General features: G+C 32.0%; 1 protein-coding gene across 4 annotated transcripts in view; it reads right to left on the bottom strand.

The window, feature by feature from the left end:
• Positions 1-2,914: 2,914 nt before the first annotated feature.
• LOC138694481 (cytotoxic granule associated RNA binding protein TIA1-like) overlaps positions 2,915-16,609 on the bottom strand; it is a 1,343,307-nt gene continuing 1,329,612 nt past the window's right edge. For all 4 annotated transcript variants that reach the window (XM_069818236.1, XM_069818239.1, XM_069818240.1 and 1 more), the window contains exon 9: positions 2,915-9,315. In XM_069818236.1, coding sequence (XP_069674337.1) covers positions 9,274-9,315 — 42 coding nt within the window. In that variant the 3' untranslated portion in view covers positions 2,915-9,273. The remainder of the gene's footprint in view (positions 9,316-16,609) is intronic.

The following is a 16,609-nucleotide window of genomic DNA, read 5'->3' as shown; positions in this document are numbered from 1 at the left end:
TTACTAAAGGGAGGAATCTACATTACATGCCCTCAAGCTTCGAACGATTTGAAGGGGAACATTACACGCGATATCAACGGTATTGACAATACAATGCTCCAGCGAACGATGGAACGATGTGTTCAGCTGTGTCTTGAGGTAGAGGCGGAGTGGGGGCGTTTTCAGTACTTAAAGTAATATCCCAAAGATACTCTACATTTAAGACACATTATAACATTAGTAATCCATTATTGTTCAAATGAACACATAATAAAGTATATGAGTTTTGTATTAATCACATTGCATATCATGTTTGAAAATTAAGAAAATGTATTTATGAAAATCTGATTTCAGCCAATTTTTACCCTCTGGCTATACAATTTTAACCACATAATAAGGACTAATAGCAAATGCTATACACAAAATATTAATGTTTTAACTTCAATTGTTTTTTTTTATAAATTCACAAATGTTTTAACTTCAATTTTTTTTTTATAAATTCAATGTAGTTGAATTTCAGATAGTTAAATTGCAGTACAATCAATAAAAATTTTCCACATGATGAATGGTTGAGAATATCAGTTTACATTTTTAATTTCTGATTTGTGAAATAACGAATAGACTGATTTGGAGTTTTTTTTGCCAGACTTGAATAGTTATCCAGAAAAATTTAAACTTTTGTAAAATCATTTTAATCACTTTTTGTACGCAATATTTAATAACTGTTGTTGAGATGTTGAGTGAAGAAAAACAGCAATCAGTTTTTGTTCTAATCTTGTGATGCTATCATGCAATTTTCTAAAGGTTTGAATTAAAATTGTATCGCCTAGAATGTTTTGAAATTTAAAAATACTGAAAAAAGTTATATGCGAGAAGATACATTTTAATGGTTTGGACACATATCAAAATTGTTTCTCAATTCTCGTTAAAGGGTTACGTGACGTCTTAAAAAAGGGAGGTTGACAAAAAATTGTTCTGCATAATGTTAACATATGGTACCAGGCTGTCAAAAACGCAAAAACAAACATTGATAATATTTAAACTTTCAGCAAAAATCTCACCGATGCATATCATTTTTCCGTACATAACCTACGTATTGTTCACCATAAAATATACTGTTAATATCTATCCAAGGGAAATTACTAATTCTGAAAGCTGATGGGAGCCTGCATTATATTTAACTTACTATTTGCATTTTAATTAAGCGATATATTATTTTTGACGTAAAATTCATCTCTAAACCTTGATTTCTACAAGGTTAATTGATGTTCAATAATAATTTGTGAGTAAACTATATAAAATATCATGTATGCAGCATGTTATGTTTATTACCATTTTAATTATTGTGAATGAAGTTTCGTGGAGCAAATTGGTAGGTAGGTTACCTAAAGAGAATTTATTATTTTACAAGAGCCAAGTACCTTTCTAGGCAGACTCTCGCTTTTCGTCGACATTTCATCATTTATGACAAATGTATGACAATCGTCTCGGTACCGTAGATGGAATTAAAACAAGTCTCGTGGAAAAAATATTTTACATTATGAATTCCATCGGGTTTCGAGGAACATATTCTAAAGTTACGAGAATTTCGAGATAATCATTATTTGGTAAAACTACTGCAAAATATAGTAGATTCGTATACCTGTAAATCGCAAACATATCTTACAATTTGCTGGCAGATATTAATAGCTGTAGGAAAGAACATATTTTGAGAGGCTACAATCAGTTTGTAAAGGACATCTCGGTATAATTAACATGTAGTTAATATAGTCTTGTAAACTCTTACGAAACTTAGATTTATCAGTTTAAAATATGCGTTGCTCTGCAGTAAATGGAAATCAGCGTCATTATGACACCATACTAATCGAATCTGTGACGCATATCATAAGATAAAATTTGTGTTAAAATAAGGCACATTTATGAGTAAACAAGAAAGAAAAAAGATAGGAGTACCTTTAGCTATTCATTTACATATTAGATTTTGGTTAAAATTGTTTTAATTTCATTCACAGTAGATTCTGCAATGAACACAGAAACGGATTCGAGTTTTCCTCATTAAAATATCGATGTCCAAGGTTTTATGTGAAAGAGTAGAAATAAGCCCAACTGAACCACAATGAACGTGCAGACTGTTGTTTTCATTTGCTTACCTTCATAACAATTATTAACTTGTTTCTTGCGTTGTTCACAGAAGCTTCTTCACTCTCACGATCTGTTATTATCCAGAGATGTATGTAGTCTTACTCAAGATTTTTTACCTGTTTGAATATTTGTCTGCATAGGAAGAAACTTGAGGAAAATAAGACGTGGTTCGTGAATGTGTAAAGTGCAGGATAATGTTGTTTCGCTTGCAGAAAATCCACTTCATTTGGGTACATTCTTCAGAATAAAAGCAACACTCAAGGTGAAAAAAATCTAAGCCTATAATGAAACTTTGTTCATATGTTCATCCTATATTTCATACCAATTCTTGTAGAAAATTAACTGTCTTCACGGAGTTTGGTATAAATTGGAATTATTTGCAATTGCATATCTAAGGTTTTTGTTTCATTTTAATGGACGTGCTTCTGACTGCAAAATGTTATCAATGTGTTATAATAATTATACAAGAAGACATTTTTTCCGAATACCTCTTAATTTCTGTTGAGTGTTGCTTTCTTTAGACCTCATTCCCAGCACTTACGATAACTAAACGATGCAGTATTCACAAGGTTTGGAATAAAGGTATTTATGTGAATAAAATTAAACACTAACACATTTCTTATAACTTTCTTTATTCTCAATTCCATTCTTTACTACCAATCTAGGTTTTTGTTTTTCTATCTACATTTTGGTTCACTTGTTTCGGTTATATTTTATCATATCATTTTTGTTTTACCCCATTTTATTGGGAATAGCCATTACACTTTGCTGGTATAAAACTCTTGCTATACATGGGGTGAGGGGGAGGGGTGAAAGTGGGAGGAAGGAAAGGGAGAAGGTGAACTGCGGGAATGAAGGTAAGATATTTGATTTTATATATGGGGTTTCGGGCAGATTTCAAGTTCTTCACATCCCCAAAGGTTCTTCGCTACATGTATATAATCCAATACTCAAATAACCTAAATCTAAGAGATTTGCCAATATCTTTGGAAACAGAGTCACACGTATAATTTCAAGCACATATATCAAGTAAATTAATATCTCGTGTAGTGTGTAAACATACAGCAGACATATTAAACTGTATATTACTCTAAATCAGCCGAAATGAATATTTTTGTTTACAGTTTGAAACTTGAAGGGAGTTCTTTAACTATCCAAATATTTTTAGCGTATAATTCATTGCAGATGAAATAAGCACTGCAAAAAGTTTAACACAAGAGACAATTTGCAAAAAATGTTATAAAATGTAAGAAAGCTCATTAATGCAATACCTGAAGAAATATATCTTTCTATTTTAGTGCGTGGTAACTGATTCACTTAATATTTAACTAAAATATAAAGTTTGTAATTAAAGATATTAGATTAACTTTAAATTTAAAATAAAAGGAAGTATAAAATCAGACAACTGCTTGTAATTTTTTTTATTATTATTTAATGGTTAAAACATGTTTCACGTTTTTGTACGTGTCATAGGAACGCTTTTGCATAATAATATATGTTGATATTAAACTGTTGTACAATTTGTATTCTTTAAAGAGAAAATACTTGTCTATTATAAAATATATAAGATGTGATTGTCCTCATTTTGACCAACTCGAAATTTAGCTCGACATGTTTCATATTACTAAAAATAACACCTTTGAAATAATAAGCAGTTTTAATAATTATTTATTGTAGCGTGTAACTTTAACTGAAATGATCAAGTCCACTTCCATACTTTTGTCTTTGTGTAGCTATGCATATCGTATGATCACCAGTTTAGAGTATTCTTCTCGATGTTCATGTCAATTTGTAAAATTCCATAGGGATGTGTAAGTTTGGATCTTAATTGAAACTTTAAGAAAGGAAAGTTGTAAAGGTACAAAATTATTTTATGAAGTTTGAAATCTCACTTTTATTTAATGCTAATTCCCTCTTTAAACAAAAAAACAAATGAATGATATATTAATTCCAACAATTAATATAAATGCATTGTCGTTTTTGAAACATAAATCAAATTGTGTTAAACTTATTTTGGTTTCAAGTCTGACATTTTAAAATCGTTTACTTGGATCAAAAAGATGGGCCGACGATAACTGGATTGTATATATTTTTAATAATCCAGATTGAAAGTAAAAACTAATTGTTTTGTAGTTTTAACGGCATTCTGAACGCGTAGGCGCAAATTTTGTATTTAGATTTCATTAATTGAAATAAGTTTGGTTTTATGTAGGAACTACTAGACGTATCAAATATTTCTTAACATGAAAGATATTGAATGTAAGGTAACTTAAAAGGTAATAGATTATTATTAGTTGCAAGCGAAAGATAGTCCAAATAAGAAATTCGTCGTAACTCTGTCTCCAGGTAACCAAAGCTCATGTGCGATTCATTATTACAAACCCAATACTTAAGTAATGAATCATGGATATACAATATTGGCCAACGCTACAATAATAGGTTATTTAGTATCTGTTTCTTTTTCACTTCTAAAGTTTTTTCATATTAAATAACATATTTCACAAATTTCAAGATATTCTTGTTTTTGACATAGTTTCCAATCATATGTGGATGTACAGTACCAAAAATATACTTATGACTGGAAGCTCTTCTTTTTTCACTTTTCTGTATCCCCCCACACAAAAATAACAAAAAGAAATACAAGTGCAGTAACAGAGGCATCAACATGCTTAGCTTCTACATCGTGTGCAACATTCACAGCTAACTTCGATTTATTATTATAATATATTTTCTTTTTCGTTGCGACTTTTTTTTGTTTGATAAACAGTTTTTACATCATTTCTTTCCTAACTGGGAAGTCAATTTGACAAAACCGCACCTTTCCTCTTTTTTTTATTTCTTGAAAGATGCACAAGGGCTACCGTTAATATATGTCCACCATAGCCCACTTTGCTTTCACACCAAAAAATAACACGCATACTCACATACACACATACACACACAGTTGAGTGCGTCTACATCTATTGTGCACGAACTACTGTGATACAAATTACTTGGAGTGGGGGAACAACCACCTTAACACTATTAGCTAGCATCTTTACCACCATATTGCTTTCCGTTTCAGGTATAAGACGATACCAAAGTATTACTTTGCAGCAAGACGTACCTTCCATTTGATTTTATCGCTGTACAAAATAACACAGAAGGTTTATTTTTCACTTTTTAGAAACGGAAAATTGAATACACGAATTTCTTAACATGTCAAATGTATAAGTAGAAAGAGTTTAACACTAACAGTTAAATACACATGTAAGATCGTGAATAAAAAAGAAAAGTTTTAACAATACTTTTCGTTGACTTTCACAACTTATATTCTTCCTTGTCTCAAGAAAATATTTGTTACTAATCGTGTTTATCTATTTATGATGCGAAGATAAATTATTTGTACAAAATATTTTAATCCAATTTACTTCGAGGAGATTAACGTTATATTTTCTTCTAAGAGTTAAAAATTTAGAATTATACTTTTTATAAATACAAATTAATGTACTGTGTACGACTCTAATGTATAAATTTACTTTTTATAATGCGTTAAACACACGACAAAATCTTATAAAATTAAATTAATTTTTATGATGTACTTATTACATAAATGAAAATTCGTTTAAAAAACTCGTATTAATAAAATTTTTAACTAAAACTTATAATGAATGAAACGCTTTCTTTCAGTTCTTTCTACTGTCGAAAGTATATTTCGAGAGATGAATGCGTCTTCATCAGCTTTTTAGGAAAATGAGGGGTCGAAGAAACTGGCGAGAAAGACTGCCAGCTGCATTAGTTTCAACACTCAGAATGATTATTCCTCTTTCTCCTTGCCTGTTGATGATGATGCAGTCAACCTTCGATATGTTATGACCTCATAAATATTTTCATCGGAAATAAAACAAACAAAACCTTCTTTGAAAATAATAATAAAAAGGTAATAAAGATAATAATAATGGCATTGCATTGTTTTATTCACTTGATATATATTTATTTGTTGACTTATATCTTGAAGGACTCTCAATATGGTGACGAGATACCACAATATAATTGATCTTATTTGAATGTATATATTTTTCCATTTAAATCTTGTATCAAAATGTGCTTTCCCATTCACAAGGTATAAAATGTTTCTTTCACTATCCTTAGCATCATGTTTAGGCTATGTAAAATTAGTTAGGCTACATTTCTTTGTAGCGTCTAGCCACGGGGTCCGTCGATCAACAACCAGTACGAATACTGCTTTACCAGTTCTTCACAGAAGTTTTACATTTTCCTCACAGTTCACAAACTGATAATGCAATATATGGAATTAACATCCCTTAGTTTTTCATTATTCAAAATTAACAGCTCTGATTAAAAACAGAGTATCTATACATAATGTTAACAATAGAATTAGGAATGTACTTCAATGCTCAACTCTTAAACATAAAATTTGCAGAAGTGTGGTTTATTTAGCCCATGAATAATTTCACCCCTATAAATTTCGGACAATAATAAAATTGAAAATTGGACACATTTGACATTTACGTCAGCATTAATGACTTTAAACTCGTTGGTAGGTCCATCTTGAAGAAATATGAATGACGGAGAAGCATCACATGAGTAGCCTAAACTGTAACTCTCAATAAGATACTTGCAATTCCTTCAAGATGAAACTAGCGTACATCATAATCGCCGGTTCAGTTAATAGTATTTTCTAGGAAGTGAAACCAGTAACTGTGACACATATATTTCAATCGATAGTTCAGTTGACCATATTTTCTTGTAGATGGAATTAATAATTATTTCAATGTTATTTTAAATTACCAGTTTAATAGATATTTCAGCATCTCTGAAGATAATGCTAATAATAGGTGTAAAGTTTTTCCTTTCACCAATCAAAAATGATAGAATAAATCAAAATAAATACATAATACTAACCACTGAACCTTTTAACAAATAATTTTAGAATTGAATTCTTCCTCGTAAACATATTCTTAAGAAATCAATCCTGAATAAACTGACTGTATTCATTAAAAATGACAGTAACAGAGAAAGAAGAGCGAAGAGGTGAGGAATGATTCATAATGGAAAAAATAGCACCACCTCGTATCACTATTTTGTGACAAAGATGTGCTGGAAGCTGATAGAACCATTTATAATGTATACCCGGATGCCGTGGCTAGATACATATATTCTATTTCACAGTTAAATCTCCTTTTTCAAAGTTACAAAAAAGTACATTAGTGTTGGAACACCTTCAAGCAATGCAAAACACTGCACATCAATTTTTATGGAAACATAATCTGTGTGTTAACTACATAACCTGAAAATTTTCCAGAAAAGTATTGAACAAATTGTACGGGGACAAAGGTTACGGGACCGCTTGAGGAGGAAGAGTATGACATCTGGTAGCACGCTCCAACAACTACTAATAAATAATTGAATATCAACAACTGTAAATTGAGATCACACTCCTATCATTCACCAGCCTGAAAAAAGGATATTTTGTGTGTTCCTTTAATATGTTTATGAAATATTTTGACATATGTTTTATATTAATCACTGGAAATCTATAACAAAAATAGTCATTTTGTACAAAATAAGAAAAATCTAATGTTACAAAATAGATGCAAATATATCAAACTGCAGCATTTTATTCACTTAAAACTGCAATAAAAGACTATCTCTTTTTATTTATTCGTTTCAAATCTATTACTGCTCAACTAAATTTGTCCTCACAGTAATTTTCTCAGTACACTGGAATGCAGAACTCTTAGGACACACAAATAACTCAGCAAGCATTCCGCTTAAGGAATCGTAGATACCAGATTGGGCATATTAAATCATTAGGATTAATGTCAAATTATTGCAATTCCAGGATCTGTTTCTTTGCTTTGAAATGTTTTTGTATGTATCTCACGTTCACTAAAAACTAAATAACATACGGAAATGCTTGTACGAAATGAGTACCAACTATAAATCCTTGGTATCCTTTACCAATGTACCATGGAGCTTTGAGGGTTGGGGACGGGCGAGGATGGAGGGTATCGGGAGGTGGATGGTTGGGCTAGGCAAAAACGGGTGAGGGGTGTACACTTTACACTATATTCACAGAGTGGGCGCCGAGCTGCCGAACCCGAAACATGCAGAGGGAATCAACAATGCTAGTATATATATACAAACCATCCCATAAAATCTACGATCACTACTACTACATCTGCACTTCTGCGCCATGTCTGTTTAATGGCTGTTGCTATAACAACACTATATCTAAAGTATAGCTATCCTTTGCCTGATATATTTAGGATTTGACCACTTTTATTTTTTTGTTTAAATATAAAATCCCCTCACATATTATGGCTTCGACACCTCGGCTCTTCATAGCGTTACAGTTAGAACATTGGGTTACATAGCTCTATTTTCAACACTACACTTAAAATCTATCCTACCAGTAACTAACTCGGTTACTTTTTTGCTATTTTTGGTATTTTTGCGTATTTTTATAGATGACCAACAACCAACCCTTGGGAGCAATACTTCCCATTCACTTTCCCTCATCTTTTTTTTTTTATTATAACCTAGTTGTGGTTTCCTACAAACTACAATGGGTAGGTTCTTGTTTTCGTCTTGTTACACTGAACTTTGTACATAATAAAAGGAGAATATTTCTCCCCTTTATATTCCCCCCACGTCACTTAATAACTACACGCGGACCATGGTAACCTGACATGTGCCTTTACTATGAAAATAAGCCCCACCCTATTTTTTATATTTCACACATCCTCATGTTTTCTAGGTTATATTTATATAGTGCTTTTATATATAAGACAAACAATAGTTCTTCACTCTGTATATATATAATTTTTTTCACAGTTATGCACGATGCAATTTGAGAATCATTCAGGCAATCTTGTGTTTGCTGATGTTTTCTTTATACCCCCAGCACCTCTTTAAGCTCTCATCTCAAAGTTTTCTCTCTCCCCTTTCTCAATCATTTAGTATATTAGCATGCAAAATGTTATTTTTCTTCTTCGGCTGTTGAACACTCTAGTCTTGCTTGGCTCCTTGCGAGGAACGAGGGGGGCCGATGATGGTGGTAGTGGTGGTGGTGGTGGTAGTGGTGGTGGTGGTGGGGGCGCATACACCCCTATGGTTTTGTGGTGGTGGACTCCCGCCTCTTTACCATCAAACTAGCAGGCTAGGTGCTAGCCAATCGTCATCCGCTAACTGCGAGAGCATAAAGGGTGAAAGAAAACAACAAGCGTGCTTTACTATGATGGTGAGGTTTCGTTTGTCGGGTGATTTAATGGTGATGGCGGACACAGAAGTTGCATCTCTTTGTCTCTCTCTCTATTTATCACTCACACACACACTCACTCTCTCCCTCTCGAACATTTCAGCCATGGTCCAAAGCTACCCTGAGAGAATTTCAGCACCGATCCTTAAACGAGCTTAAGTATTTGAATTTTCTTTATAATATAAAATTGCTTATTGTATCAGAGACCAAAACGTTTTGAAGACAATATAACATTTTACTTTAAAATTACTAAAAATATAAAGTTTTGTGTGTATGAGATTTGTGACGTGGTCATACCAATGCGGAAAACTTCAGAAATCGCATTTTAAAAATTAGCAAGAGCTGTTTATTAAATTTTGAACAAATATTATTTATTAACCAGATTATGAGATCGCGAGGAAAGTTAAAATAATATTTAGAATTAAAATATTTTTCCTTTAACTTATAGATTGAAGCATTTAAATAAAGAACCTCCTTACTTTTGCATTCTTGTATTTTTCCGATGGCTGTAAAGCAAAGGCATGCCCCATAGAGACTATTCAGAAACCTCATTTTGTCGCATAATTTTAAGACAAATATCAAATTTTTACGTCCAATTAGTGGGACGATTCTAGCACGAGGTTCTCACACTATCACTGAAAGCGACGACGAGCTCGGATAGAATTGCAATGTGGAGGTTAGATTTTGTTGGGTGCTCTCCTTTTCCCTGTCTCTATTTCACTATTTTTCCTCAGAATCATTCTTATCGTTCTGACAGGGCCAACAAGAAATCACTGCTCTTTACTATTTTCTACAAGAGATCATCTTCATAGGAGCCTCTTCGAGAAACAAGGTACACAGCAAGGAACCATGGGAATTAATGGCATTGACGTCGGCTTTTAAGAATTCGACCAGTACAGCGTATACATACGAAATCCCTTAAGTTTCATGCTGTTATTTTACAGAGATATTCGCTATAACAACATAAGAAAACTACGAGAAATTATTATTTTATGAGTTTTACAAACATTAAACTTTGTATCACAAAATTTTATGTTCTTACTTCTCAAACACACGTTTGATATGAATTGGAATAACAAAAGAATCAAATATTTATACACACTTCCAGTTTCTTGCCTTTCGGGAATCGGTGATACTTCAGAATATACCTAACGTCCTATCACAAAAGGAAGAGATTCGATATTTTGTCTGCAATTAATTTGCGGATGATTTTAAATATGTTTGTATAAAATTCATCAAGTTTATAGCATAAGATGAGAACGACACTTAATTTAAACATTTTAAATGATTTAAAAATATATGTTTCCACCTATGAAGGTTAGAATCATTGGACCATGGCAATATGCTCACATCCACCCATTTAATTTTACTCCATCCCATAATTGACCATGGAAGGTCGCATGGAAGGGAATTACAACGGAAAATAGAGGTAAACTATAATCAACACAAGATAATATGTATTCTTTTCCTTCTCTAACAAAAATAAATCTCTTCATTTCTTCGTGCCACATGAGACAGAAATGTCTTTAGACTTCCCTGAACACGAACATATTTTGTGAATCAGTGCCCTTTCTTTGGAGGCGTAATCATATGCACATCTGATAACACATGAAGGAATGTACCTATGTGGAATTATTTCTAAATTCCATTTTAAATATTAATACCTAGAATCATCATCATTTAATAAAAATCTATGGCCTATTTTGAAATGTACAAAAAGTTGGCCACCCTAGCAAATCTAAATGATCACTTTTACAGTAATATATTTTGCAGTGCTTTTATGTTAATTGCATGGGCTGACAACTTTCGTCTGCTGCTTCTGCCTTGCTATAGTTTCATAGTGATTCGCTCAGATTATTAGAAAATCTTAGCAAGATTTCTACCCGGTGAAATAATGGTCTACTGGAATTGTTTATCCAAATTTCTTTTTAGTATAAAATAACAAGAAGAATTGCAAACATATTCTAAAGTGTGAGGATTCAAAATTTTATTTCTAAAGACTTTGCCACAAATATAACTATTATATTATAATTATAGAATATATGACACATTCTTCATCCCTTCAAAATACCAAAGAATATGCTGATTATTAAATTCTTGCATTAGAAACAAATTCACTCTAGCAAATCATACTCACTTCTATTATTTGCGAGTTTTAGTAAACCGAATGCTCAAATTTCAATTTGACTGAAAATATATTTCAGGAATGAAAGATTTAAAAGTTGGAAATAAACTCTCCTTGCCGAGCACGAAATCGTACCAATGCTTGAAGTTTTATTCAAACTCGTTTTCGAAAATAGATGAGTTTCGTAGAGCAACAACGGAAATGTATACTGATAGTGTACAATTTACCCTTCGGAAGGCTACTGAGAGATTTTTTCTTAATGTTTCATTTCTCTTTGTACTCTAAAGAATTCATTCCAACAAATGATGCAGGAGATTATTTTAACACATTTCACAAATTGTAAGGAAAGATGTTTCTGTTATAGATAATTTGTTATAAGAATTTTGCTTTTATGACCTTGAACATAAATCACTCTGAAATGAGATATGAGTTATTTTATTTCTGTTTGTAGTTTTTTCTAACTATCCCGGGTTCTAAAGTGCTAACAAAGAAAGCAGTCTATGGAGAATTAATGCCTATGTGAAGTCCCTATGATGAAACTTCAAAAGCTTAAGTAGTCAAACAGGGAATCATGAAGTTACTACCTACATAATTGACATAGTTATGAAATATATTTATTTAAAATTTTCAATCATATGACTTATCATTCTTATTGAAAATGTGATATGATTGAAAATTTTAATTAAATATATTTCATAGCTTTGTAATTGACTTATCGGAAAACCAAAAATGAACTGTAAAATAGGCCTAATTAACATAGTTGATACTCAGTTGACTATTTCATACAAAAATTCATCTGATTTCTATCCTGGACTGGGTTATAGAAATTTACGATGGTCAAAACAAACTTTTGACAAATTTCCTATAATACATATATATTATAATATAATATTCCATAAGCCAAAAATGCATAGTATGGCATTTCAACTTTACTTCCACTACAAAAGAAGCTATACTATAGATTTTTATCTCCCTCATTGAGGCGAGAAATGAACAACATTATTAGCACCAACGCCTTAATCAGACAGATCAATGTCTAACTAAATACACAACTTCGGTTGGTCAGACAATACGCCGAGTTAAGTTATAATAAAGATAAAGATAATGGTAGGCCCGTTACAAGGCACATGGGGTGCATGAAGGTACAACCCCATGCTTTCTTGACCGCGGCATTAGAAGGAGGTGGTGTGGTCGGCACCATGCTCCGACAGCCTTTTACCCCCGGAAAGACCCGGTACTCAATTTGATAGGAGGCTGAGTGAACCTGGGAGACGTTCTGGAAGTTTGGAGACGAGAAAATCCCACCACAACCCAGAATCGAACCCCGGACCTCCCAGTCCGTAGCCAATTGAGCTACCCGGCCGCCAAGTTATAATAAAGTTGACATTAACTTTCATTAGAATTTTGAAAGACGTGCCGACATATTTTATACAAACGTTATAAATGTAAATTTGCTAGCTTGTGTTACTTGTTTACAGAATCTTCAACTGTATTTAAACGAAATGATAACTTTCTTGCACTATCATAGAACCAACGCCAGAAATATTTGCTGTGTGTGACTTAGAAAAATTTTAGTTATAGTTCAGTCTTGAATTATTTATTTATTTATTTTTCCATTTATTTATTCATTTATTTTTATTTTATTTAATCTGACAGGAATAAATGCTATAGGGTCTTTTCACCTTAATATAAAAATTACCTTAAATAATCAAAATGTAAAATTTATATAATGGAAAAAATCCCAAAAATGAGTTGCTTGAGGTCAATAATGACTAACGATCTTGAAAATTCGAAGTGACGTGCACCGTGTACATAACATTTGTTACCATTCTTGTTGCAAAAATTCAAATTTGTTATTGCAATCTGAAAACAAGTATAGCATCGACGAAAAAATTTTATCGAACCCTCTAAAATGTTCTTTCTGTCTGTTGCCTAACGGTACACGAAGCTAGAAACTTGGTATCTAACTTCTCTTCAGTGCCTTTTTAATCCGTATCGAGTGTGCATTCTTTGTGACTGCGATGAAATCGATGATAGCGAAAAGTATGTTTGAAAACTAAGTTCGAGTCTTTACCGTGGGATTATCTGATATTCTTTTCATAATTTGAGAAAATTTCGAAAAAAAAATCAGTTAATGAGCCCCGTCATTTGAACCCACGTCAAAGAGCAACCTGGGGTACCAACCCAGCTCGACAATGCGATTTTTTAAACAAACGATTTTATGTGTCATGCTTTACCATTTGGGATTTAGTAGTATCTCAAGTTGGTACACATACTAGTAAAATGGTTTAAGTTAATATTAATTTTTGATTTTATGATATATATTTTATTTGTTATCCCTTTCATTTATATACTTTTAATAAATAGGTTTTATTAATCTCAGAGTGTTTTCTTGGAACCGATGAACTAAATCGTTTTGAATAAAAATCCCATTCTACGATGAATTAAAAAGAAGATATTTTCGAATAATAAAATCTAGTCCTTGTTCAAATTTTGTCCCTAATTAAACTGAAATTGAAACATCTTACGAACTGAATCATTGTATTATTTAGTACTATGTCATACTGGTGGTATAAAGGCTCCTTAATGAATTATCAAATAATATATTGATATCTTTTCGTGCGTTTCTAAATGTATAATGTTCCGGCAGATATGGCGCAATTTTTAGTTCTGCATTTATAAGATAAAACAGATGATATACTTTTTAGAATATTTCAATTTTAATTTTAATTTATCCTTAATCATAAGCTTACAAAGGGTTTTAAAAATAATATTATATATATATATATATATATATATATATATATATATATACAAGAATTCCGCAAAATATTTTTATTCAGTTACTGTACATTTTTTATTATTTATTTGTCTTGAATACTGACGTTAGTTTCTTATATTCTCTGTCAGCAACTATATTGTATGCATTGGTCCTTCAATCATTTTCTGAGATGACTTTAATAGTTATTATGGCATGTATCAATAAATAGAAAAATAGTCTAAGCATATTTTACAAATCATATCAGTGATGGTTATATGAATTTATCATGAAGCAATTGGTCAAGTAAATATGTTATATTAATATATGGAATTTTATAGTTTTAGTTTGAATTGCTTTCTTATCATTGGAATCTAAGCCACTACTTACAGAATTTTATAATTTAAATATCTTTAGGAAATCTTAATAAAATATATTTTAATAATAAAAGTGAAAGTTGTATTAAAATAATGTTTATACTTAGGTAATTGTACCCATTTTTAAGAGGGAGAAAAGACTAACTATAGTAACTTTCGAGGAATATCACTTTTGTTGACGTCGTACAAAATTTTGTCCAATATTCGTTTTAGAAGATTAACTCCAATTGTAGGTGACATTACTGGAGATCTTCAGTGCGGTTTTAGGCGCAATAGGTCGACTTTTGATCAGATTTTTTGTATTCGACAGATATTGGAGAAAAAATGTAGTATAAGGGTACAGTACATCAGTTCTTCATAGATTTGAAAAAGGCATATAACTCTGTTAAGACAGAAATTTTATATAACATTCTTATTGAATTTGGTATTCCCAAGAAACTAGTTCGATTAATTAAAACGTGTCTCAGTGAAACTTACAGCAGAGTCCGAATAGGCCAGCTTCCGTCTGATGCTTTTACAATTCACTGCGGCTAAAGCAAGGAGATGCACTATCACCTTTACTTTTTAACTTCGCTTTAGAATATGCCGTTAGGAAAGTTCAGGATAACAGACAGGGTTTGGAATTGAACGGGTTATATCAGCTTCTTGTCTATGCGGATGACATGAATATGTTAGGAGAAAATCCACAAACGATTAGGGACAACACAGACTTTTACTTGAAGGAAGTAAAGCGATAGGTTTGCAAGTAAATCCCGAAAAGACAAAGTATATGATTATGTCTCGTGACCAGAATATTGTACGAAACGGAAATATAAAAATTGGAGGTTTATTCTTCGAAGAGGTGGAAAAATTCAAATAACTTGAAGCAACAGTAACAAATATAAATGAAATTCGGGAGGAACGTAAACGCCGAATAAATATCGGAAATGCCTGTTATTATTCGGTTGAGAAGCTTTTGTCATCTAGTCTACTGTCAAAAAGCCTGAACGTTAGAATTTTTAAAACAGTTATATTATCGGTTGTTCTTTATTGTTGTGAAACGTGGACTCTCTTTGAGAGAGGAACAGAAATTAAGGGTGTTTGAGAATAATGTTCTTAAGAAAATATTTGGGGCTAAGAGAGATAAAGTTGTAGGAGAATGGAAAAAGTTACACAACGCAGAACTGCACGCATTGTGTTAGTATAATTAGGAACATTATATCCAGACGTTTGAGATTGGGAGAGCATGTTGCACGTATGGACGAATCAAGAAATGCATATAGAGTGTTAGTTGGGAGGCCTGAGGGAAAAAGGCTTTGGGGAGGCCGAGACGTAGATGAGAGAATAGTATTAAAAAGGATTTGATGAAGGTGAAATATGATGACAGAGACTGGATTAATCTTGCACAGGATTGAGACCGATGGCGGGCTTATGTGAAGGCGGCAATGAACCTGCAGGTTCCTTAAAAGCCATTTGTAAGTAAGTAAGTGAAGTATGTAATGTTGTTTATTTGTAGATATTTTTCACAAGCATCATCTGTAGACTACATGAACCCAATGTTGTCGATAAAATGTTAACTGCTTTCACAATAATGCGAAAGAGGAAGGAATAGATGAAGCTATAAATGAATAACATCGTTTCTTACAGTTGTCTATTTGCATGAAAAAGGGAAAATCTCATAAATCGTTACTTTTTCTAGAACTCTAAGTTTGTCTTGGAAACCATTTTTATTTTTATTTAACATAAATGAGGTTTAATCTGAAAATATCTTGGACGTAATTAACACTAGACGAATGTTTATGTATCAAATTCCATATCAAAATAAGTCTGAAGTGATTGCTCATTTTCAGTATTCATAAAATGTAACACATGATGTAGTACCCCAATGTGATGGGCTAACGATCATGGTGGTGACTGTATGAGGTGTTATTACTCTGATTTCCACTGATGTAAGATTTAATATGGACATTTTTAAGAATAAAATT

Source organism: Periplaneta americana, chromosome 2 (assembly GCF_040183065.1).
Source record: "Periplaneta americana isolate PAMFEO1 chromosome 2, P.americana_PAMFEO1_priV1, whole genome shotgun sequence".
Lineage (NCBI taxonomy): Eukaryota > Metazoa > Arthropoda > Insecta > Blattodea > Blattidae > Periplaneta > Periplaneta americana.
This window is presented reverse-complemented; position numbering and strand designations above follow the sequence as displayed.